This window comes from Simochromis diagramma, unplaced genomic scaffold (assembly GCF_900408965.1).
Source record: "Simochromis diagramma unplaced genomic scaffold, fSimDia1.1 OVJJ01000208.1, whole genome shotgun sequence".
Classification (NCBI taxonomy): Eukaryota; Metazoa; Chordata; class Actinopteri; order Cichliformes; family Cichlidae; genus Simochromis; species Simochromis diagramma.
In genome coordinates this window covers 808,162-831,659 of record NW_024386789.1, presented here as the reverse complement: position 1 = coordinate 831,659, position 23,498 = coordinate 808,162, and the positions used below count along the sequence as shown (strand labels likewise).

At 40.0% G+C, this 23,498-nt stretch overlaps 1 protein-coding gene and 1 non-coding gene across 5 annotated transcripts in view; both read left to right on the top strand.

The window, feature by feature from the left end:
• The window catches only part of rhbdf1b (rhomboid 5 homolog 1b (Drosophila)), a 39,737-nt gene that overhangs the window by 5,918 nt on the left and 10,321 nt on the right, over positions 1-23,498 (top strand). For 2 of the 4 annotated variants that reach the window (XM_040023145.1, XM_040023146.1), the window contains exons 2-4: positions 16,935-17,076; positions 17,666-17,799; positions 18,114-18,260. In XM_040023145.1, the coding sequence (XP_039879079.1) occupies positions 16,963-17,076; positions 17,666-17,799; positions 18,114-18,260 (395 nt within the window). In that variant the 5' untranslated portion in view covers positions 16,935-16,962. Of the gene's footprint in view, positions 1-16,934; positions 17,077-17,665; positions 17,800-18,113; positions 18,261-19,661; positions 21,991-23,498 lie in introns of those variants that run through there. The other 2 variants (XM_040023147.1, XM_040023148.1) reach the window with 2 other exon arrangements.
• trnai-uau lies at positions 15,315-15,408 on the top strand. The gene is made up of 2 exons: positions 15,315-15,352; positions 15,373-15,408. It is a non-coding gene; the product is annotated as a tRNA-Ile (tRNA).

Genomic DNA, 23,498 nt, shown 5'->3' with positions numbered 1-23,498 from the left:
AAGTGAAAGAGATGGCGCTCCAAGTATCCTGAATCAAATTTTTAGGAGTTCTGGAATGACAAAGGCTGCGGTTGCCTTGCCTCTGCCTCCAAAGAAGCAATAAACAGACAAACAGGGAAAGACGTGAGGCACATGTGCTTGTTAGCATAAATGCAGGTAAGTCTACTTATTGTTTTTCTTGGCTTACTAAATCTATAATCTGAATTACCATTTGCTCAAGAGCTCTGGAATGCACCAGGGGTGTTGTTCATGTCAACACTATGGAACAAGCTTTGTTTTTTTCCCAGTAATAATCCTTTGTAATTCTACTCAAGCAGTTTTATTGGAAAAGATAAGACTTTCTCTCCATTCATTTAGATAATAATTGCTCAGAGGTGCTACCAGAATGCTTGCCTAATGGTGAGACTTGCTTCTACATGGATTAAAATGAACAGCTAGCAGTGTACCCACTATGGAGGTCTTTCAGTTATTAAACCTGTGTTCTTTGTAATGGCCAGCTGGGAAAATATAGTATTACAATATTAATCTTACCTAGTTATCCAGAATTCTTAGGCAGTATTAGTATTCCTAGCATGTTTCAGCTGTGTATCCAGTGTATTTGACTATTTAATCTTAACTTTAAGACAAATATTTTATCTGTTTATCCATCATTGTTGGCTAATTATTGCTCCACAGCTACTGCACTCTAACTGGAGACATACTTGCTAAATGACTTGTTGCAGGTGGTAATATCATAAAGCGTAGAGGATTGCTGGAACATCAAATCACTCCGGCCTCTTTGTGACTTTGGCGAGAATACTTTCACTCAGCATGAAAAGAAAATCAGTGAGAAAAGATCATCTTTATCTCGAAATTTAAAAAATAAAAGTCCGGATGAATAGAAAGCTGCCTGTCGAAAAAGAATTTTAATCTGGCCATTATGTGGCCTCCAAACACTCCTTCAGTGTCTGTTTGATGACAATGCTTTCCCCCGGCCAGACTGCTTTATGAAAATCCTGAATAACTCCTCTGTGTTTCTTTGAAACCACAATTATGACCACCATTTTTCCTTCATATTCTTTTCAGAGCCAATTCTCTATCCCCCTCGGTATCTTACTCTAATGTGGCATCTGTGGTCAATTACCATTAACTTTTCATACAAGGCCAGCCAACAGAGGAAGCTGTTGTATTGGCGCTCACAGCATGGATTTGCTGGCAACGTAGAGAGACGGCAGGAAGGAGGAATAGTAGGAGGGTTAGACGGCTGCTGAGGAGGCCTATTCATGTCTCCAGGCGAGCCCACACTTGACTAGACACTTATTGTAGTGGTGACCTTCCTGTCACCATGCAGCTAACACAAAACAGCTTCATATGAGGCGCATGTGCTGTTTGTCCCCTTCCCTGCGAGTCAACCCTTCCCTTGGTCTCGTTTTTAGTCGTTATTAATATTTCTTTTCCTAGTTATTACATTCTCTTTGGCTGGTTTAAAGCCCCTTTTAACAGTTATTGTATTATATTATTATTTAATTAATTAGTAACTTATTTATCGCAAGTGTGACAGTATTAGCCAGTTAAGGTCACTGACTTACAGTATATGAGTGTTCTTCTAAAGTCCTTTTGGCTTGAGCTCAAGGGTTCATTTGTTTTACTCGCTCAAAGACAGATTTTGCTGTTCGATTAGTCTGCACCTGTGCAAGGCTCAGACTGGCCATCAACACCACATTTAAAGAAACATTTAAATTGTAATCTTGATGTGAGTGTTTGCAATCAATGGTGGTAAAAATTTATTGTGGAAATTTCAGTGAAATTCGTTTTTTCTTCCCTGAGCAGTCATTTTTTAATGCTTTGTTTAGTTTGTTACATGAAAATAGTGATTAGTTACTAATTACTAATTACTTCTCCAAGAAAAAAATCTTGTTACTTCACTGGTTAGCGGCAGGTTACTTAGTTACTTTTTAAAAACTTAAAACACAACCTGAATACGTAATAAAGCACCAAACCTTTCAGCCCAATTCTATTTTTTCTGCATAATCCATCATGTAAAATTGAATGAAATGAAAAAAATCTCTTTTTAAAACTTGTTTTATTTGTTTTAATCTTTTAACTTCATGCACATTGCATCAAGCAAAGATTATATTATATGCGACTGGCTTGACCTGGAAGAAATTTGTTTAACATTTAAACCTATTTTCTGCATATTCCAGCATATGAAATAAAATGTTTTGTGTCTTTCAAATAGATGAAAGTAAAACACAGCAAAAAACAAATAAAATCAAAGATTCAGCAGCACTAAGTCCTGTTGCCCTTAAGTCTATTTTCAGCTGTTGAGCTGGAGTGGAGCCAGTGGAGGTTTGCCCGGTGCCGGGGGTTTCTCTATGAATCTCACATTCCCGTGGCAGCGTGCTAGGTGCTTGCTCAGATTTGAAGTTTAATTTTTCGCTTTAGGAAGAAGTTTTCCTCCCACGCAGATTGTACAGCAGATGCTAATGTTTTTATCACTTTTTAACCAATCAAACTCAAAGTAATGTCAGTACCTCCAAGCTTTAAACGCTGCACGGTCGTACTCTCTCCCGCACTCCATATTATCTATTGTTGATCACACGCCACAGACGTCGCACGTGTCATGAGACACTATCACAAAATCACAGTTTAGTAATGCAGTAACGCAGTGTGCTTACGGGAAAGTAACAGTAATTTAATTACTTTTTTTGCAATAGTAATCCCTTACTTGTTACTTGAAAAAGTAAACGGATTACAGTAACGCATTACTTGTAATGCGTTACTTCCCATCTCTGGTTATGTATAACTCTTATCTTTGCCTTTGACATTAAATGAGGGTTAAATCTTGTCCCACGGTGTTTTCTGGCTATTTCAGCTACAACTCAGTGCTCTAACCCAGGTTAACCATCAGACTCAGAGTTATTTGGCGTAAGTCAGTCTTTGGTTTTACATGAATTCCCCTTGCCCGCCCCAGAAGAGGGCATGGTGATTGGTCGGCTAGTCCTGTTTTTAGCTGAAAGGGAAGTCCTAAAAGCGCCCAGAATCAACCTTATAAAGTGCTCCTTTTATTTATTGTTGAGGATCTAATGATCACTGGTTCTAAGATGCCATGAAACATAAAACCCATCGTCAGTCTCAGTCTGCTCTCCTGGGGCTGTTACTGTGTAGTCTCTTTCACTCTGTTTTGGCTTCTGTCTCTCTTACCTTCTGTCACTGACTTTTTGTTCAGTATTTTCTTTCTTTCTTTTTGTCTCTTCTTCCCTCACGTTATTGTTCAGTCTGGTGTTGCCACCTTATAACAGACCAGGATGGTAGGCGGGGGAACCAGTCTTCCGTTCTTGCTGGCAAAACTCTGCACCATCATCTCAAGTCCCATACCAGGCACAGGGGCTGTAAACTGCTGCGCTCTCTCCAGCTGCATTTTTGGCAGCGATATATGCTATGAAGCTATGAGGTGTTGGAACATTTAAAGTGATGAATGGCAATGCTGCAGGCTAATTCTTACAGAGAGGTTTTCCATCGAGTCTTTTGTGTTGAATTATCTGCAGTTGCCAATAATTACGTACTGTTTAAACTAATAATGATACCATCAATTAATCCGAAAAGATTTTACGTAAAACTTTTCCCGACATATTTTTATTGCCATTTTTTGTGTCCATAGAAAGTATGAAAGATGGATTCAGTGCTTTGAGCGAAATGAAGAGAAGTGCTTTTAGCCTTTAAGCTTGCAATGTTTTTGATAGCCACCAGGGGGACGATAGCTGTGGTTACAAGTCTGTGGAAAGTTTACAGGACAAGTGGGCCTCGGACTTGAGACTGACGAGTCAAATGCCGACTGATGTGTTGTCTGACAGTGTGATCCATATCCGCTTGTCACATCCAGTTTCAGTACACAAAGATGGCGATTGCCACACGAATGCTTCATTTGCTTAATGTGTAAATAACGTCCTAAAAGTGCAGTGTAATTCAAAGCTTGATCATATCTGCATTGCTCAGGAAATTCAGTTACAGGCTTCTCAATGCTCTGACAAGATGAACATGTGAAGGATTTCACGCACCGAAACGAAACTCTGTAACTAAAAGGCAGAAACGGGTAAACGGATGCAGATGTTTGGCATAGCAGACAGACAGACGTGTACATGGATGCATACACATACACAACAAACAGCTTGTTTATGTTGTTTGGACATGCAGATGACTGTTTTTGTTTCAGAGGGATATTTTGTGTGTTCTGTGTCCATCTCCTCTCCACACAGTATCACACTGTTTATTCTCTGCTTTGCACTGGATTTCCTTTGGGTTTTTTATGCTCTTTGACTTGGTGCAGCATGTCTTTTTTTTTTTTTTTTACCCATCTTTCATCTTCTCCCAACATGACATAAAAACCATTTTCTCTCCATCTGTTGTTCTGTTTTTCCTCTCCTCTCTGCCTCGATGCATTCCAGGTCATCTCAAGTCAAGAGGCAGCGTGAGGTCGCGTCCCATTATCACGCTATAACGTCCTTGGAGAACTTTTCCCAGCCTTAATGAATGCATCCTTGCAACTTTTGCCACTTTTTTTTTACTGGCATCACTGTCACAGTTTGATGTGTTATGAACTGTTCGCTTCCCAGCAATGGTTACCTTGAGGTTCGACGCGATCGCTAGCTCTGCACAGATAAAAAGGCTTGTCTTCCTATGCAGACTGCTTCATCAGAATTGTGTGGGTGTGAATTAAAGTGCAGCGGGTCGGATTTTGAATGCACGCACGTCTGCGTGCCTTTCCTGCTTGTCAGTCTGAAACTGCTTCCCCACGGGCCACGTGTCAATCTACAGTGTGGAAACACTTGATGCCGTTAGTCTGTGCCAATCCTTTAATCTCTTAATGACATTCATAGGAGACATTTTTTTTCCTTTGTGAAACACATCTGAGACTTTTGGATTATGCAAAACCAAGAGTGCAGGAAGTGTAGGTGTCGATTTTTTACTTCCCGCTTCTGCCCCAATTAAATCCATCCTGCTTCGATAGCTCACTAGTTGAGAGACATGATTGTACTAAGAGGCAGATTTGACCTCTGACCTGCTCTCATTGTTTGGGCTTCTGTTTATCTTTGTATAGCTAAGCAGCTTTTTTATGCCGTTGCCCTCTGCATTAAGGCAAAAGGACATTCTAGCAATTCTGCCAAGCATATTTGTAAGCAGATAAACTTTGCATTTATATTTTAGAGTGTATAAATTATTAGAAAGTAATGATAAAATCTGGTTCTTGGAGTAAAAGGGAACATTTCTCTGCTTGCCTACAGGAGACTCATGGGTTACTCTCCATATATGTAAGTTTTTTTCCTTGCAGCATAAAAGGCTTTTGTTGCAAACTGGTGGTCTGTAAATAAAACTGAATAAAAAGTGTCTTTTTTTTAGCCTTTACTGGGTGATAGTACCTCTAACCCATTGTTAAGGGAGAGCAATAAAGCTTTACTAGAGATAATAAAACTTGCCCCCATTACATTTATTAATATGTGTCAAACCACAATATCAAATTGAATTTTTTAAAGATTTCGCACCTCTTGTAGTCAATATTATTCACTGTCAGCTTTTCAGTTTCACAAGAATAAAAATCTGCTTTTTAGTAACACATTCCTTGGAAAAGTTGATCATCGTATATCTCGTCTGATGTTGATCGGTCACGGTTCTCACACTTATCATACTGCAGCTGACAAATTAGAGTAGAAGTAGGCTGCAAGGTACTTTCCAGGAATGTGAGGCATTTCCTAGCCTACAGTGTAGCTGTGAAAGGCAGACAGGATGAACACGGCACATTTCTGTTTATTTTAATTCTGCTTCTGATTGTACCAGTGTCCTCAAGGCAAAGTTTCAAAAGTTTATAAAATCAATTGACATTTTATTCTTTTTTGTGACATTTGAAACATCAATAAACTGCTGTGAACAAGCGATTCTGTCAATAAGAAGCCTTGCAGCTTCATTTAATAATTCAAAATTGTTTTGCAAGGTGTGCAACCAGATCACGTTTGACTAAAGCTGTTTTATGGCACAGAGGGAGGTTGCTTATAGAGGAAGGTGAGGGCTGTGGTTTTCTTCTAAAATAGATGAGGAGCTCTTGAGAGTTTTTGTCGTGGCAGATGGTGCAAAGATTCAAAAGCAGATGGAAAAATTGCTTGAAAAACGTTCATCTTCTGTGAATGAGAAAACCAAGCATCACTAAGGAATGGGATGCAAGGTGTCAAAGACGTCTTTGTGACAGGTTTAGGCTACAGTGTGGTCTTAATCAGCCTGTCTCTTTTATAAATTATTCCAGTGTGTTGTGTTTGACAGTGGGATGTGTTTATGTACACACATACAGTAGCCTTAAGTAGCAGCGTCACTTGCGTGTGGGTTTCTTTTTGGTGGTTTTGTGTGTGTGTGTGTCTAAGTGGGTGGGATATGTTCCCGCACCCCTGTGCGCTGATCTGCACAGCGGCTGATTGACTAATGAATTGCTCACTGTCGTGTAATCTGCGGTAAGAAGATAAAAGACAGACGCCGCAGGACAATCAAAGCAGTGTTTAGACAGATGGTTTGAACTCATTAAGACCCCCCACTGTGAGTCTGTCAGCGCGTTTTGCAGCACAATCAAACTTGTAAGTGAACAATCTACAGATTGATGTTAAACAGGCAATCAGTGGTGGGCTTTATTGTAAGAATGCATAGAAACTTACCGATTTACCAGTCTGTTAGCTTTTTACCAATCTATTAGTATTGGAATTTATATTGGCCAATGAATGAACATTTAAAAGATAGACATCGGAGGGATACTGTAAATAAGTAAACAAATAACTACACATGACAAATGTTAGGAAATCTGTTTATGTTTCATGTATCTGAAAGAAAAAAGATATGTTGGCCGATATATCGGGAATTTATTTTTTAAATCACCAAATAATGGTATGAATATCAGTCGACATCGTCACTTTCCTTCCTGTGTCTGGGACATAGAATTTTATAATTGATAAATAGCTGAATTCATCTGATCGTGAGTCCAGATAATTCAGTTCAGTGCAGCTGAATACTCTGAACACTGATGTCTCTGAGGAGCTGCTTTACAGTCTTGTTCTGTTTTACAATGTTTTTATTTTGTCAAATTTGAGTCTCATTTATTTGGGTTGAGCCTAATTATAACTAACCTGGGCAAAATCATTTTGTCATCCAGCGCATTTAATAAGCAGGCTGCAGAAAGAAAAAGCAAAAATAGTATCAACGAGAGGAGGTGGCTGCTTGGATTATGGCACAAAGACTGATGGTAATATAAACTGTTATGTTCATATTATTCGTTTATTTGTTCTTTTTCAAACATATTGCATGTTTCGGATATGCAGCTGAGAACACGATTTAGCAATGAGTCCAACTTAGACTTCTGTGGTGAATAATCTTTTCTGGCCAGCGTTCGGCCTCAGCGTGGCTGCCAAAATGTTAAATAAGGCTGTATCCCCACAGCCGTCTTATAACCAGGAGTTGGGGTATAGACACAAAAGTTAAAGTCTCCTCTTAATAATGTCTAAAGATCTAAATTACTTTTATACATGTTATTGTAAATCTTTTATTCAGCACAGTACTTTTATGTTTTTACAGTAAGAAACCCTCTAAAAGAAGCATTTAATGCTGCCAAATTTAGAAAGTTAGGAAGTCCCAAAGTCAACATACAATTTTAATTAATGTTTTTGGCAAGGAAAGACGTGACTGCTCTTCTGTTTTATTTGTCATTCATCATTTCTTGTTTTTACTTACTGACATGACCGAAATTCTGTTTCTGTAGCGGCAGATGTTTAATCATTTATTAGTGTTTGTTTAGAGGTAGTAGCAGATTAGAGAAACACACACATGCACTCATCATCCAAACTCTGCAAACAGAAAGGAAATGACCTACTGTGTTATGACTAACATCTGGCACAGATGAGAGCCCAGAGCAAATGTAGTCCCTTTGTAGGGGGTTGGGATTGAGGGTAGGATGATAGAAGCACGCAAGATAATTCAATGCAATTCAATTTTCATGCATTGTTACATAACCATAACAAATAATTAAAAGAACTGAGATGCACAGTTGTGGGAAGTCTCTGGGAGAAGGGTTTTTGTGTGCAAAAGGATCTGTAGGAACAGATGAATGCAATGAAATGGCAGTAAATCAGAAAAGCGCTGCCCTGCGAAGAAAAACTACTTTAACACTGAAGTTGAAATGGGCCCAGTGGTGCTGTTTGGCAGGTTGTAGTGCCTATTAGAACAGAGCAGTGCCAATGTAATAAAGTTCAAACCCTCCTGGGCTGTCTGAGTTTTAATCTTATGCTGAGTCCAAGCCAGTCAACTTGGAACTGCACTGATAATTGTCAGTTTTATAACACATTCTTGCTGGAGAGCAAAGGAAACACCAGGGCTCTTTACTAAATATACCATATATCCTTCAAATGAAAATAAACATATGACCTGAAATTTAACAGTTGTCTGGCATTGTTATTAGAAAGAACTGCACAAATAAAATCCAAGTAACAACTTCACTAACACTCAGTGGATACAGTAGTAGGTACAGCTTGCTTTTGCCCTCAGATCTGCCTTAATTCTTCGTGGCATCCATCAGTGATTTTGGTCCATATTGACATGATAACATCACACGGTTGCTGCAGATTTGCTGGCTGCACACTCAGGTTATGAATCTCCCATTACACCACATACCAGAAGTGCTCTGTTGGATTTAGAGCTGGTGACTGTGGAGGCCGTTTAGGTACGGTGAACTCATCGTTATGTTCAAGAAACCAGTTTGAGTTGATTTGAGGAATGTGACATACTATGTGATCTTGATGGATACCATGTGGTCATAAAGGGATGAGCATGGTCAGCAACAATACTCTGGTAGGCTGTGATGTTTAAATGGTGCTCAGTTGGTACTAAGGGGCCCAGCGTTTGCCAAAAACATATCTCTTACACCATTACATCACCACCCTGAAGCAAGCTAGAAGGCAGGATGGATCCATGTCCTCATGTTGTTCACGCCAAATCCTTGACCCACCATCAGAATATTGCAGCAGGAATCAAGACACATCAAACCAGGCAATGCTTTTACAATCTTGTCCACCTGGTAGCAGTTGGTGAGCTGGTACAAACTGTAGCCTCAGTTTCCTGTTCTTAGCTGACAGGTACACAGTGTGGTCTTCTGCTGCTGTAGCCCATTTGCTTCAAGTTTAGTATACTGTGCATTCAAAGATGCTCTTCTGGACATCTTGGTTTGTAACCAATTGTTATTTGAGTTGCTATTGCTTTGCTATCAAAGGCAACAGTAATGCAAAAGATTAGTCTGGGCAATCTGTCAAAAGTCAGTATATTAAGGTTGCAATGAAACTGGCTTCAGCCAGCTGAAAAACTTTTATTGGTTTTCCACAATTCAAAATATGTAAAAATAAAATTATGCTGGTATTAAGCCATGGCCACACCATGCAAGTGTATTTAATTCAAGTGGAATCATTGGGATTTGTGGATTTGCTTCCAGCAATGAAACAAAAGCACAGAAATTTAGCCAGACATCATTGATCTTTGAGGGAAAGCGAGCCAAGGGTTTTAAAAAGAAGAAAACATTTCTCTCTGAGAACATGAATTGTTACAAAAAGTAGAAGACAGTGCCTGGAGTCACTGATACAGAGACGCATTGACGTCTTGTGTCGTGGAAATCTAGCTAAGCTAAGCCTGCTTACTTCCCAGAACTCTAAAAGCCTTTTTTGCTCTTCTCTGACTTCTTGCTGAATGAAATTCTGTACAATCACAGATAAAATGCCAGGGGTGCTAAATGTGCTACCGGAGAGAAAATAGAAAAGAAGCTCATATGGATCCTGCCAATGGAAACAATGAAAAGTAACACTAAAACCAACCCAGTGCCCAGAGATTATACTGGACAGCAGGAAACAGTTGATGCCTGGGTGTTTTAATTGACTGTTTTTTGCCTGGCTGGCAGGAGCAGCAGCAGCTGGGCTGGCAGGTACGCTAGTTTACCAAGTGTCACATTGTCACAGAGTTTTTAAAGCTAAATATTCTAAAGATGCATGGATTAAGTTAACTGTGTTACTCAGGTCTTTGCATGAAAGAAGTTGATGTAATACAGCACTTTGATTTAAATATAGCTAGATATTCAATATCCAGAATTTTTTTAGCCATCCTACCAAAGCACCCAAACAATTTTTGGGCAGTACACTGAATATTAAAAAGCAGAGTAAATGAAAGTCTTGCACCCTCAAAGAGGAGCCAAAAAGAAAGAAAAAGAACAAAGAAGGCAAGAGATTTAGAGAATAAAAGGGAGACAGTGCAGAGAGCAGATTGTGGCCTGCTTAACATGATGAGCCACTGAATATCAAAGCTTACTGACATGCAGTCACGGTAGCTTTACATGGCACAGTTACTGGTTGCAGCCTCAAAGACCAGAATGGTAAATGAACTGGTTCTTATATAGCGCTTTTCTACTCTTCTGAGCACTCAAAGCACTTTTACACAACTTGTGCATTCACCCGATGCTTTCTAGCTAAATAACACACATTCACACTCCAATTGATGCATTAGAGACCAATCTGGGATTAGCATCTCGCCCAATGATATTTGGCATGCAGACTAGGGGAAGCCAGGAGTTGAACCACCAACCTTCCGATCAGTAGATGACCTGCTCTGCCGCCTGAGCTACAGCCTCCCCAAAGGCGAAGGATCAGGGAGCAGTGTCAGGACAAGTCCTGCTTCGGTGCCAAAGAGATGCCTTTGTTTTATTCTGTCTCGACACGTCAGCAAATGTCACTCCATGTAAAGCAGATCCAATTACGCTACCATTCTGCTCTAGTCCCCTGAAAGCACAGCAGGCTGTGCACAGAAGTTCATATTTCCTTTGAGGTAACACTTTGACAACATTGGAGTTTTGATGGCAAATTGAAACCAAAATAAGAACTTAAAAGCCTTTAAACGTTCTTTTTTGCTATCATAAAAAGTATGCTACTTCATCCAGAGCAAGTAGTCAGTCTTAATGCTTTCAAAAGGAGAGGATAATTTTCAGAACTGAAATATGAAGGCTCTTTACTGGCAAGTTGGATTATGTGATGACACTATCTTTTGCTTTTTTGCTCAATTTGACTCACTGATATCAGTGACACCACATCCTGCTCACGACACTATCACAGCATCACCTCCATCGAATCGTGGGCAGTACAAGCTTCTGTGGCTGAACAGCAGGGCGATGTCATGTGGCATACAGCACAGGGATTACATACCCTAATCTGCCTGTCATGAAAAATCCAACTAGAGGAAAAAAAGAGGAGAGAGATCAAGATTATGGAATAACAAATGGCGAATGTTACAAAACCAGATGAAAAATGGGGATATTGATTTTGGACCGCTTTGCACCTTCTAGCAGAGACCTACAAAGACCTGATGCGGGGGGGGGCTGAGGCGAGCGCTGTGTAGTATATGCATATGAGCGAATTTTGACCTTACTTGAAAAGTGCATATCAGAGTGCCTGAGTTCATGTTGCCGTGCACACACAATATCACCACTACAAAATAAGCAAAGGATGTGGTGAAGCAAAGGATTTTAGTGAAGCCTTCTATTTGCAGGGGTGTGTTTATAAAAGAACGCGCAGACTCCTTCATGTGACCGCAGAGGCACCAAAACACTGACACAGGCAGCTGAGAGGCGAAAAGAACGGAATCCAACTTTTCTTTGATATTTTACTTTGTGACCAAAAATTGCGTTGGCCCAGTGCATGAATGCACTCTACATCTACATGTGCATTCTCAACTTTCAAAGAAGAATTCTAAAATACTTTATTAGATAATCTGAGTTCAAAGCCACATTGTAATTACATCTGTTTGATCATCTTGAAACTTGGCAGTAGCACGCTAGTGTTTACTGTATACTGTACTGTCCCAGAGTTTCTTGTAATTTTTAAAAAGTGGTCCTGAGCAACTGTTCTGCAGGCTTTCTAAAGGCCTTTCAGTCTTTCATCAGCACTTATTTTCAGTCCAGTACTTGTACCGGACCTTTTCAGAGGAATGTTTTGTTTGTAAAACCACTTAACACTGACCTACGAATCATTCAATCATGAAAAAGAACCCAACTCAAAGGAGGAGAGAGTGTTGTGTCTACACATAACAGACAATATAGCAAAGAACCCATTTTAAACTGAATCACTTTGCTAGCAGCCAGTTGAAAAAACACACGTTTTCTTTAGTTGAATCTATAAAAAATGTTTGACAGACGTAAAACAGTATTTTTGCACCAATAAACCGTACATTTTTACAAAAAGCCTAAAACTTGGTCTAATCTGAGCATGCTGTTCAGTGTTTCCTTGAAAAGTTTGAGGAAACTAGACAAGTGGAGGACAAGAGAAGAAGTGGCAGGCCTAAATGCTATTTACAGCAGATGAACAGTACATGAAAGTCATGATTTACAGAAATAGGAAATAATCCAACAAAGACCTGACACAGGACCTTAGAGATGCATCTGGCCTTTTGGTTCATCAGTCTGTCTCAGTGAAGAGTGGCTGTCAAGAAGCCATTATTCTTAAGGAAAGGAAACAGGGAGAAAAGACAGAGATGTGCCAAATTACACAAGAACTGGATTTAAAATCAGTTGCCTTAGGTCAGGGGTGTCAAACTGAAATACACAGTGGGCCAAAATTCAAAATTGGATCAAAGTCGCAGGCTAACATTAATATTCATTGAAAAAAAATCTTCCTCCAAATATAACAAGGAATCTTTTCTTATGGACTCAAACAAGTTTTGCTGAAAAACTGAGTATGGAACAAGCAAAGCTTAATACTAAACAATATATATAACTTATATAAACGTATATATAACTTAATATTGCACACATGCAAAATCGAAATTCCAATTAAATAACACATCAGTGGAATTCATTTCTTAAATAAAAATTGTATTTGCAGCCAAAACACCAACAGAGCATTCTGGGAATTGTAGTATTAGCAGTACATGAACTGTATAATACCAGCAGGCCAGCTCTAATAGTAATTTTGTATGGCTTCGCGGGCCAAATGTAATTAGGCTACGGGCCAAATTTGGCCCGCGGGCCAGAGTTTGACACCTATGCCTTAGGTCTTTTTTAGGTCTAAATCTTTTGCTTCGGTTTCTCATCTAGGTCAGGAAAGAGGTCAAATAACAGCCATCTGTAAAACACAGTGGAGGCTCTTTCATGGGTTGAGGCTGCATTTCAGACAGCAGTGTTGAAGATCTTCTCAAAATAGATGGAATTACTGACCCAGAAAGATTGAAGTATTGTTGTATGTTTAGCCAGTATGACAATGATCCCAAACACGCTGCCAATACAGTAAAAATTTCCATTTCTAGATAGAAAACCACACAATGGATTTTTGTTAGTGTTTTAGCATGTTAGTAGGTATTTATAACAGGGTCTTTAAAGTGTAAATTCCAGTCACATTAATTTTGGGCCTTAAAGTGTCTGAAAACCTCCACATTCTGAAGTTATTTTTATAAATTTGTTAATTATCTTTTTTTGGAAGGGGCGGGGTATTATTGACCATGCAGTAACAAAACTATAAATTAAAACCAACATGTTGCCAGTAGCCACTAATGGAAACTACAGCGTGTATAAAACACCCAGCTTGTGTTTTGTTTTGCAGTGTGAGGTGTCTGCTAATGCGACATACCCACTCATAAGTGAACATGTTAGGTGTTAAAGCTGTACAGTTGCGCAGGAAGTCAGAAAAACATCGGTTGCCATAACACACCAACAGCAGTACCGAAAATCCCACTCCAGTGAAACCCACTCTGCATTAGCAGCATCACTCCTGTAACTCCAGACAGTGCTTGGAGCTATGCTGACATTAAAGTGGTGGTGCTCTGGACTAATTCTGGCTCTGTGATTCTCATTCGTATCCCTCATCCTTTTCTTCTGCCAATATGGATGTGAAATAAGTCTTAAAAAGCATTTATAATCATCTTAAACAGGTCATTAAGAAATCTTGCTGGACTAAAGACAAAGCGCAAAGAGCAAGCTGATGAGGGTGTGATTAGTTTTGCAGACTTTAAATGCAAAACAAAGTATTGGATAAGGTGAAAATTAAGCCTAACGATTTACCTCGAGAGAGAAACATCTGTGCAAAATTTCATGGCAGTCTAGACAGCTCATGCAAAACCACAAATATAAACCTCATGGTGGCGGCTGAGCAATCGGGGGGATCGTCAAAGTCAGTAGACTTATCCCCTGGGAACCATGAATGTCTGCACAAAATATTTGGCAGTCTAATGCAATATTGAGATACATTATTTGATAAGGGATGACGCTGCCGCTCCTTCAGTCTTATGTTCTGCTGTCACTAACGGTTTGTGTTGATATTTAACATGAATATTTATAGTGTAGGCTGAGTATTAGAGAACAATACAGTTAAGGTTGAAGCAATCCAACAGAAGGTACGATTATTCTGTCAGGACTGACGTTTTTACCACCTAGACAAATGATTGTGGTGAACCCTTCCACTTTTCATTTAAATCTGTCACAACCCCTCCAAAATAAACTGTGCTTAGCAGAAATGAGTTTGTTTTAGCCAAACCAAACCTCCCAGACTCCACCAACCTGAATAGCTCCAGCATATAATACAGCTAAACATACTGTCTACAACAAAGAACATGCACAACTCACGCTCCTTGTTGTGTCACTACTCCTACTCCCATCTGCAGCTGAGTAATCACGCTTTATTTGTGCAAACGCCCACCCTATACTGACAACATCGAGTTCACACCTGCTCTGTAGGCACTGCCATGTAAAGATCACTATCAAAATAGACACGGCCTTTTCGCCTGAGAGCAGATACACAAGAAAATCGGATTTTACTGAAAAATACACTCTCGAAATGACAAGCCAAGTTATCCAAAAAAGAGATTTCTTCGCGGTTTTGCTGCAACTCTATAGGTTTGTGTGCAGGAGTTCTTGGGCTTTGGAAGTACATGCCGTCCTGTCTGGATTCGTTTGCATCAAGAAGTACTCCTGCTGCCGCCTTTGATTTTCTGGCCAGAAGTCTGAATGTCAGCTCCGGGATCACCTATGATGGAAGAGATTATTGTTGACTTTAATGACTTTATGGCAAAAGAGGAGAGCCTGTAATTTCACTCACCGCCACGAATCACAGAACAATTCGCAGCAGAAACCTCGGCGGTGGTCGCTCATTACTTCTCACTAGAGCCCCATGCAGATGTCCTATTATGCAGTAATAGTCCCCTTCACTCATGCATAAGGACTTCCACTTGGCACAGGCTGTAACTGTGATCTGAGAAAGACTTCTCAAAATGAGCTGAAATGCAGACATCCTGCAGGGGCTCCAGTGGCGCAATCGGTCAGCGCGCGGTACTTATAAGACAGTAACCTGCAGAGCGATGCCGAGGTTGTGAGTTCGAGCCTCACCTGGAGCAGTGAAGTTTTAGGCTCTTCGGTTTAGGAGATTTAAGCCAGACCGTGTGTGTGCGTGTGTGGGAGGGTAGAGTAGTGCTAAGTTGATGACAACTTTAACCCCACAAACACACTGCTGGCTTTTGATAGCTACACAATACTTTGTCTGATATTCTTTAAGCAATGAGCACAAAGTAGTTTAAAAAATTACACTAAAGACGGTGCTTGACTCTTCAGCACAGCAAGAACTTTTCACAATATATCAAATATAGAACATCAATTACACCAACACAGATAATTAATCAGATAATCCACATATGCCAGTAGATCAGGATCGTTTTTAGAGTAGAGTAACTAAATAAACAGTGAGACAGTAAACAGACAAAATGTGCACACATCATCAAGCAGCAGCAGCTTTGAGAAACAAATGACAGTTTTGGTTCTGCACATTATTAAAAAGTTCCAGAGCAAACATTCACAAACTGAGGAAATGTCTCATGAATTCCCATACAGCTGCTGTGGAAACAGATAAACAGGAAAACCCCTTTTTCACTCTCTGAATGCCTTCAAAGTCATAAACCAGTGAGCAACTGAGATCAGTGGAAGCTTCGGCCTTTTATTTTCTTTTTTTTATCTTTCTGTCTGCTGGTGTGGCTCAGCTTGGGTCAAATTTTCTGTCTGATGCTGTCTGTTAACGGGCGGCCTGCAGTGCAACAGCATCCTTTTCTCTCCACACAAGTGGCGTGCTTGTGTTTTATCTGAGCACAAGCCTTCCATGTGAGCAGCTTAGTGCCACCTTGTGGTTGTGAAACATAGCTGCACCAACGTGCCTCCAAAACTCCAGGGGAGGAGTAAGTACTGGTAGATCTTAGTTTGCAGATAAATGCTGAGTATCCTGTGGGAATGGAGAAAATATTAACTGGTGTTTGGGAAAAGTTTAAGCTCAGCTGAAATAATGTGTCATGTGTTTGCATTAAGTTATCTAAATGTGCTGCAGTGCTGCTTTATAAGACGGCAAACAGCAGAGTAATGCTAAGTTTGTGAGTTTGAGCCTTACCTGGAGCAAAGGAGCAAACTGAAGCTATCAGTGTTGAGGAGTTAAACTTCAGGACACCGGAGGCGTAACGGTGCAGCTTGCTTGTGGCCAGAATAAGAAAATAGTGGGCCGCTGCTCCTAATACTATCAGCATGCTTATTTCAGTCAGTAATTCAGTCGACACAATCATCTGAAAGAAGATCATATAGTAGATCTGCTCAACTGTGGTTCAGTGTCACTCCACACTGTGATTCAGTTTGTTAGGAAAAGACTTCAAGTTGTTGGCAGACTAGTGGCTCATAATTTGGATTATTCAGGAATTTGCCTCAGTACTGTGTCTGTGCGAGGTCACATCACGTGGATTACAGCTGTTTATTGTTAGCACGCTCTGTCTACTGTCTGCGATTAATCGACCAAGCTGGTCACTTTGGATTTTTCGGCTTGTGACAGTTCGGTAATTTGTCTGAGCACTTTTTCCAAAAACCCATTTCCTTCTCTGTTTGTGTTGCCCAGCTGGCAGGTGTCAGGAGAGGCAGCGAGCATGGATGAGCCGAGCAGCAGGAACAGCAGCCTGCAGAGGAAGAAGCCACCATGGCTGAAACTGGACATCCCAACCATCCAGCTGACACCGGATGACACGCCAGCGCCCAACCAGGTGAAGGCACAGGACTCAAAAGCATGTGTGGAGTAAAAGGAAGATAAGCGGTGTAAAATTCTGACTACAAGCACACGTTATACTGGAAAAAAATCAATGTTTTTGAGCGCTTTCAACAACATCTGGCGGTCTTTCACGTGGTGGCAACCAGTGTTGGTCAAGTTACTTGAAAAAAGTAATCAGTAACTAATTACTGATTACTTCCCCCAAAAAGTAATCCCGTTACTTTACTAATTACTTATTTTCAAGAGTAATTAATTACTTAATTACTTAGTTACTTTTTAAAAACATGATTTATAACCTGAATAGGTGATAAAACGATAGATCTTTCAGCCCAATTCTACTTTTTCTGAAAAAAGCAATCGGATTACAGTAACGCGTTACTTGTAACACGTTACTGCCCATCTCTGGTGGCAACTCAGTAAATTCCATCAAATGAAGAAGACCGTAGCACTGAAAACTCTAACCCTAGCGGATTGCTTCTTCTGTGTGGAATTAGCTTGTTCCTTGACATGCAGTCACTCATTCCCAGTGGTACAGAGCATGATTGTATCATTTGTGTGTGTGTTTATGTGTGTTTACGTTACAGCCAGTGAGGCGCCTGCGCAGCGTCAGCATGCCAGGGGAAAACCCTCAGACCTGCATTGCTGCCTTGGAAACCTCCAACAACTACCTCAGACCTCCTGCGGAGAGATTGCCCTCCATCACTCAGTCCATTAAAAGGTTAGACACACACACACACACACACACACACACACACACACACACACACACACACACACACACAGGGGTATATAAAGAGAACTCCTCTGTCCTCTCTTCCTATTTTCTCCAGCTGCTAATTTCTTCTTTCTGCTTCTGCAAGCAAAATCCATAATTCTAATAATTCCTCAACTAAACTATTAAATGCTTTTGCTTCCTTTCAATTAATCCTGCTCTCTTTTTTCTCTTTCCCCCCTTTTACTTTGGCCTTGCTTTTTTCTTTTTTCTTTCCCTCTTTGTCTCCCTTCAAACCTCTTACTCCGATGTGAACGTAGTGAGAAAAGGGTGCACTTTGAACGCATCAACACCGTTCCCCCAAAGGGCCAGAGGAGCCCCAGGAGGGTGTCAACCATCCGAAGGCGGTCCTGTATCCCCAAGATACTGACCCGGCGGCGTTCATCTATACCAAAACAAATCATCAGGTACATGAGAGGTGAAGTAGGGGGCCAGGATAACAGCGAGTATAAGCTGTTAGTTGATTTTTTTTGACTAGTGGTAGATTATTGGGTTTCAGCAAGCTCCAGGGATGCCAGCATGGACTTAGTTAGTTGAAACATCTTGTCATGTAAGTCTTGACTCAGACTTTCAGGTGAAAAGCTACTGCTTAACCCGTTGCAACACAAATTCTATCCTTTAAACTACTCACCTGATCTAAAACAGGACCTGAAAATGGGCTTTCAGCACAGGTTCGATTTCTTAAATCCCAAAGACAAAGCCCAAAAGGAAGTAAAGGACTCCAGTTCTCTGTCACTCCACTTGATTTGCAGTATGCTGAAAGGTTAATATGGGTTTATTTTTTTTGTCCAGTGATGCTAAAAACATGTTTGTTGCTTAATGTCTAATCCAGCCTTAACATTGAGTAAAACAGCTAAACTGAGACTGAAAGCTGGTGGACTAACATACAGACATCAAATAACTACTGAGTCTTCAAAACAGATGCTATTTGCTTGTAAGATCACACCTTTAACTCCAAAGGTGACATATCTGTGTTGTGTTTGTGCTTTATCTTTAAAACATGTTGAAATTCTCAGTAAAAATGGAGCTGATTTGTGAAGCATTTACACACTATATTGAAAATAATAGAAATAAATTAAAAAATGATTTTCTTTTGAAATGTTCGTGTAAGATTTGATACATTTTATGATGATATGTTTATCACCCAGAACACTTAATGTCATATTTATATTTACATTATATTATGACAGTTAGGGCTGTGCGATATGACCAAAATCTCATATCCCGATATAGGAATTCTATCATCCCGATAACGATATAAATCACAAAAATGTAACATTTTCTGTAAATTCTGTGAATCTCGGGCAGCTCGTCTTGTGGGAAGTGTTTCCAGCTGCGCGCCATGTAGCTGGAGTCGAGTGTTTTAACCGATGCATGAAACTATACATTTTTAGACATAAGTTGTAAAGGCCGCCGTTTTCTTTGTGAATATTTATTACAGCCTGTTCTAACGTTTGAGTCTAAGGTTTATTTTTTAGCACCTGGCGGCTCTTTTTTAATTCTCATCGTAAATAATCTGCTCTTTCACGTGATTTAGTTTATTTTGAAAAGTCTCAACAGGATCTTGAGCTTTATTGTGAAAGGTTTACGTGGAACATAAACAAGCGGACACGCGATGCTGTTACCATTGTTGTTGCTAATGACAACGCATAAAAACAGGCGCTTGTCCGTCTGTAGTGTGGTTATATTAAATATAAGAGAAAAAGAGAACTTTAAGAAATTAACATAGCCACTACAGTGACCATCAAAACGATGAACAAATATTGCCGTAAACAGTTTATTTTGCGACACCACAAAACGATAGCGTAAAATAAAACGATAGACGTTTTTATATCGTCATCCGATATATATCGTTATATCGAACAGCCCTAATGTCAGTCATCATTTATGAATGCAAAAATGCTATTTTATGTCTGTCAAAACTGTTTTACTTTTGGCATTTTTTTTTGATTCAGCCAAAGAAATTGGAACAAATTATGTGTTCCTGACTTAGAAGGCTGTTAGTAAGTGTCCAAAGATACAGTTTACAATGGGTTACTGCTAAGTTGTCTGTTACGTGTAGAAACAACACTGATCCATCCTTTGAGGTACGTGCCTGTTTTATGCTTGAATGATTCATAGGTCAGTGTTAAGTGGCTTTACAAACAAAAATATTATTCATCTGAAAATGGTCAGATACAAGGATGGGACTGAAAGCAGCCAATGAAAGAGCCTGAGAAAGCCCAGAGAAGAACACTTTAAAAAATGATAGGAAAAGTCAGTCTCCTTGGAAGCAAAACATAAAGAAATGAGGGGTGACTCATGAGTTTTGCTCAGTACTGTATGACAGTACTAAACCGGCCTGCCTGCAGTAACTGATACATTATTAAATATGACAGCGTTGAGCGGCTGAAACTGCGTGTCAAGCAATAACTGCGCAAACGTGTTTTTCAAAACTAACTTTGGTTCACACTTGATGCAACACAAAGAAAAACACATTACTGTCCCAACTTCTTTTCCAAAAAAACATTAAGATGTACAAGTTTCAGCATTTAATGTGTTGTCTTTGTTATGTTTTCAGTTGACATCGTGGTTTAAAAGATTTTCAAACTCATTGGTCACAATTTCTTCATGCCACAGCTGCGAGGGTTTGTTGGTGTCAGTCCAGGTCATACACAGGACCACATGGTTTGTAGGAGACAACATAACACAAACACTCATTCTGGCTATCTTATGTGCGTCATACCACTTCAAAGCGGCTGCTTAAACAGAATTAAATTAATGTAAACGTTTGAAGACGGAGCCGCAACTCAAACCTGCAGATACTCTTCAAAAGAGAGTGTCCTAATGTCCTAATTTCATCTTGCAGAAATGTATTAGCTTTTTATTTGCATTTGTGGAAGAAGCACAGGACGCGTTTGATGTTTGTGAGAGAATTAATGCGATTGTATGTGACTCGTGGAGGTTAGCTGAGGTCCCTCCTCCGCAAGAGTTCATGAATCCATCCTAAATCTTTACTATTTAAACAAAGCACGTCTCTGAGTGTGATTTGTTGTGTGCTCGCGGGGTATCTTGGAGGACACCCTGATGTTTGTTTATCTGGAGGACAAGCGGAGCGCTCTTTACGGGTCATTATTCATGTTAAGGAGGCCACAAAATTAAACGGTAGATAACTTTGCCATTCACCGCAAGTTCACACGCTCAGTTTGACTTCTTAAAGAAGCTCACGCGAGTTTCCGAACTGCAGAGCACGTTGGGGTTTTAGCTTGGAGCGATGAGAAAATAAACCTCTCCGGTAGTGTGTGTATATACAGTATGTGTGTATGTGTCATGTCCAGGCATGTCCAAGGTGCACTCCCTTCATCGTTTCTCCCTCCTAATGCCCATGATGATCTTTCTTCTCTCCCTCCTTCTAACGTTCCATTTCCTGTGGTATGTTAGAGGCAGAACTGGTGTTTACATTCACTCCTGCAAAACAAGGCAGAGACACAGGCCGGCAGAGGGAGAGGGGACTCACTGATAGAGATCGTTGGGGGCTGTTGATGTGGGAAAATGTTCAGTTTGACGAGGACCAGCATCGCTGTCTTTTTTGCCCAGTAGGTCACATCCTTTCATGTGAGCTCTTAAGGAGGGACGTCTCCAGACAAATTCTCCGACAATACTCTTTGTCGGGTATGGAAATTTAGGCTGTGTGTGCTGGTGACACAAGTTCAGAAAACAAAGATCCACCCACTCATTGTGTGTTATATAGTCCAGCTGGATGAAATTGGAAGCTCTCTGTGGATTTCTTTTCACGTCATGATGTAGACATCAGCCTCCCGTCTGACTGAGGAGTTTAGCACTGGATTCTCTCAAACTTTGATTAACCAGGAGAGCACAGTAGAAGAAAGGGATGTTCAGCAGACTCCAGACATGTGCTGATCCTCCGCTCTTTGCTTAGCGGTGACGTAGAGCTGGCCTGGATATCAGGAAATCCCCTTATGGAACATTGTATGTGGGATTTGTGAAGGATCAGTTTGTATTTGGCAGATTGAGGTTTATTAGGAGTCAGGGGCTAAGCGGGGACAGTACTGGCGATGGAGATCACTCAGCTCCAGAGTCCCCAGCCCAATCAGGAATGAGCCATACCCTAAAGACCTCTTGGAGATCTCAGGACAGGTGAGTGCGCTGAGGCAAACTGGAGCAGAGCAAAACATCTGGCTCAGCATGAGATGCTTTGGAAAGTCAGTGAAAATTCTCAACAAAGCACTTGTTCTGTCTTTGAGGGGGATTAAGATTTTCTCAAAATTAACTACAGGATTTAGAGTCACTAGCAGCTCACATTTGAAATTGCTTTCAGTCTTATATGTTGAGTTTTACGGAAGAGTTTGTGATTGCCAGCATGTACATCTCATTTGTTTTATGCCATCTCTTTAAACATAGGAAGTTTTGAAGCTTTGAAGAGAATAGTTCTGAAAAAGTGGCTTATTTGCTTTGCTTTAAGAAGTTCAGTAAGAAGACTGATAAAAGCTGTCATATATGTGGGATAAATATAAATTAAACTGTAGCCAGGAGATGATTAACTGTGATCTAATCTAATCTAATCTAAGTGTATAATAATTGGTTACTAGCGTAACCCACTGCCACTGAAACAGCTCTGTTCAGTGGTAGCATATCATTTTTGTTATTTAGCTGTCTATGGAAGTTAAACAAAAACGATTAAACTTGTTAACTTGTGACATTTAAAGGTGCCATTATTAGGCTCATTGAGTTGAAGGACCAACAAGTTTATACAACTGCGAGACACGGATCCGTCTCTATGTCCGTCCATCCACAGTTCACAAGAATCTCTACAGGATTTTTGCACAGAATGATCAACTAATCCAAATTATGAACCAAGGTCAATGTTAAGTTCATACTTTTATGAGTTTTATGAGTAATTTTCTATATTTTTGTCTCTTTAATGGCCAAATGAGACACTACGTCATTGACATGCTGGCCTTTTAAAAAATGGTGTAGACAACCAGCTTTCAATGGATGGACAAATAAATCCCCGATGACCTTTCAGCATATTGTGGTTCACAAGTATTAGAGGGAACTAGAGTGCTGCACACGTTTTTCAGGCTTTAGAAAATGTAACTCATGAGAGAGACTCTGGACTTCTCAGACTAGGGCAGATGAACCATTTACCTACCTCACAGCACAATGTTGTACTTTGTAGTTATGTATTAAAAAACTCATTCATATTGTTTCTAGAAAACATAAAAGTTGAAAAGTAAATATTAAATTATAGGAAAAATGTAAACCAACATAAAGTCGTACATAGGAAAACAACTTGAATGAGTTTGCTGTGAATTACAATGCATTCTTAAAATAATGTCTGTTTTGACTTTAATGGTAATTTTATCAGTGGTCACACTTGCTGCCTCCACATGTGGCTATGAATGAATGAGACTGGGCATGTGCAAACTGAACCAGCAGTAGTCTAATTGTTTTATAGCTACCTGGATTTTTTGTGTAGTGTTTGTTTGGATTGTGCAAAGCTTTACCCTTCTGCCTTTTCTTCTCCCTGATGCCCAAAATGCCGTGTGAGCCCATAATTACGTCGACTGTTGTTTCATGTGTACCAGCCTTACCTGGAGGATGTGGAGACTAATGCACGCGTGTTAAAATTGCTTTAATCTTCT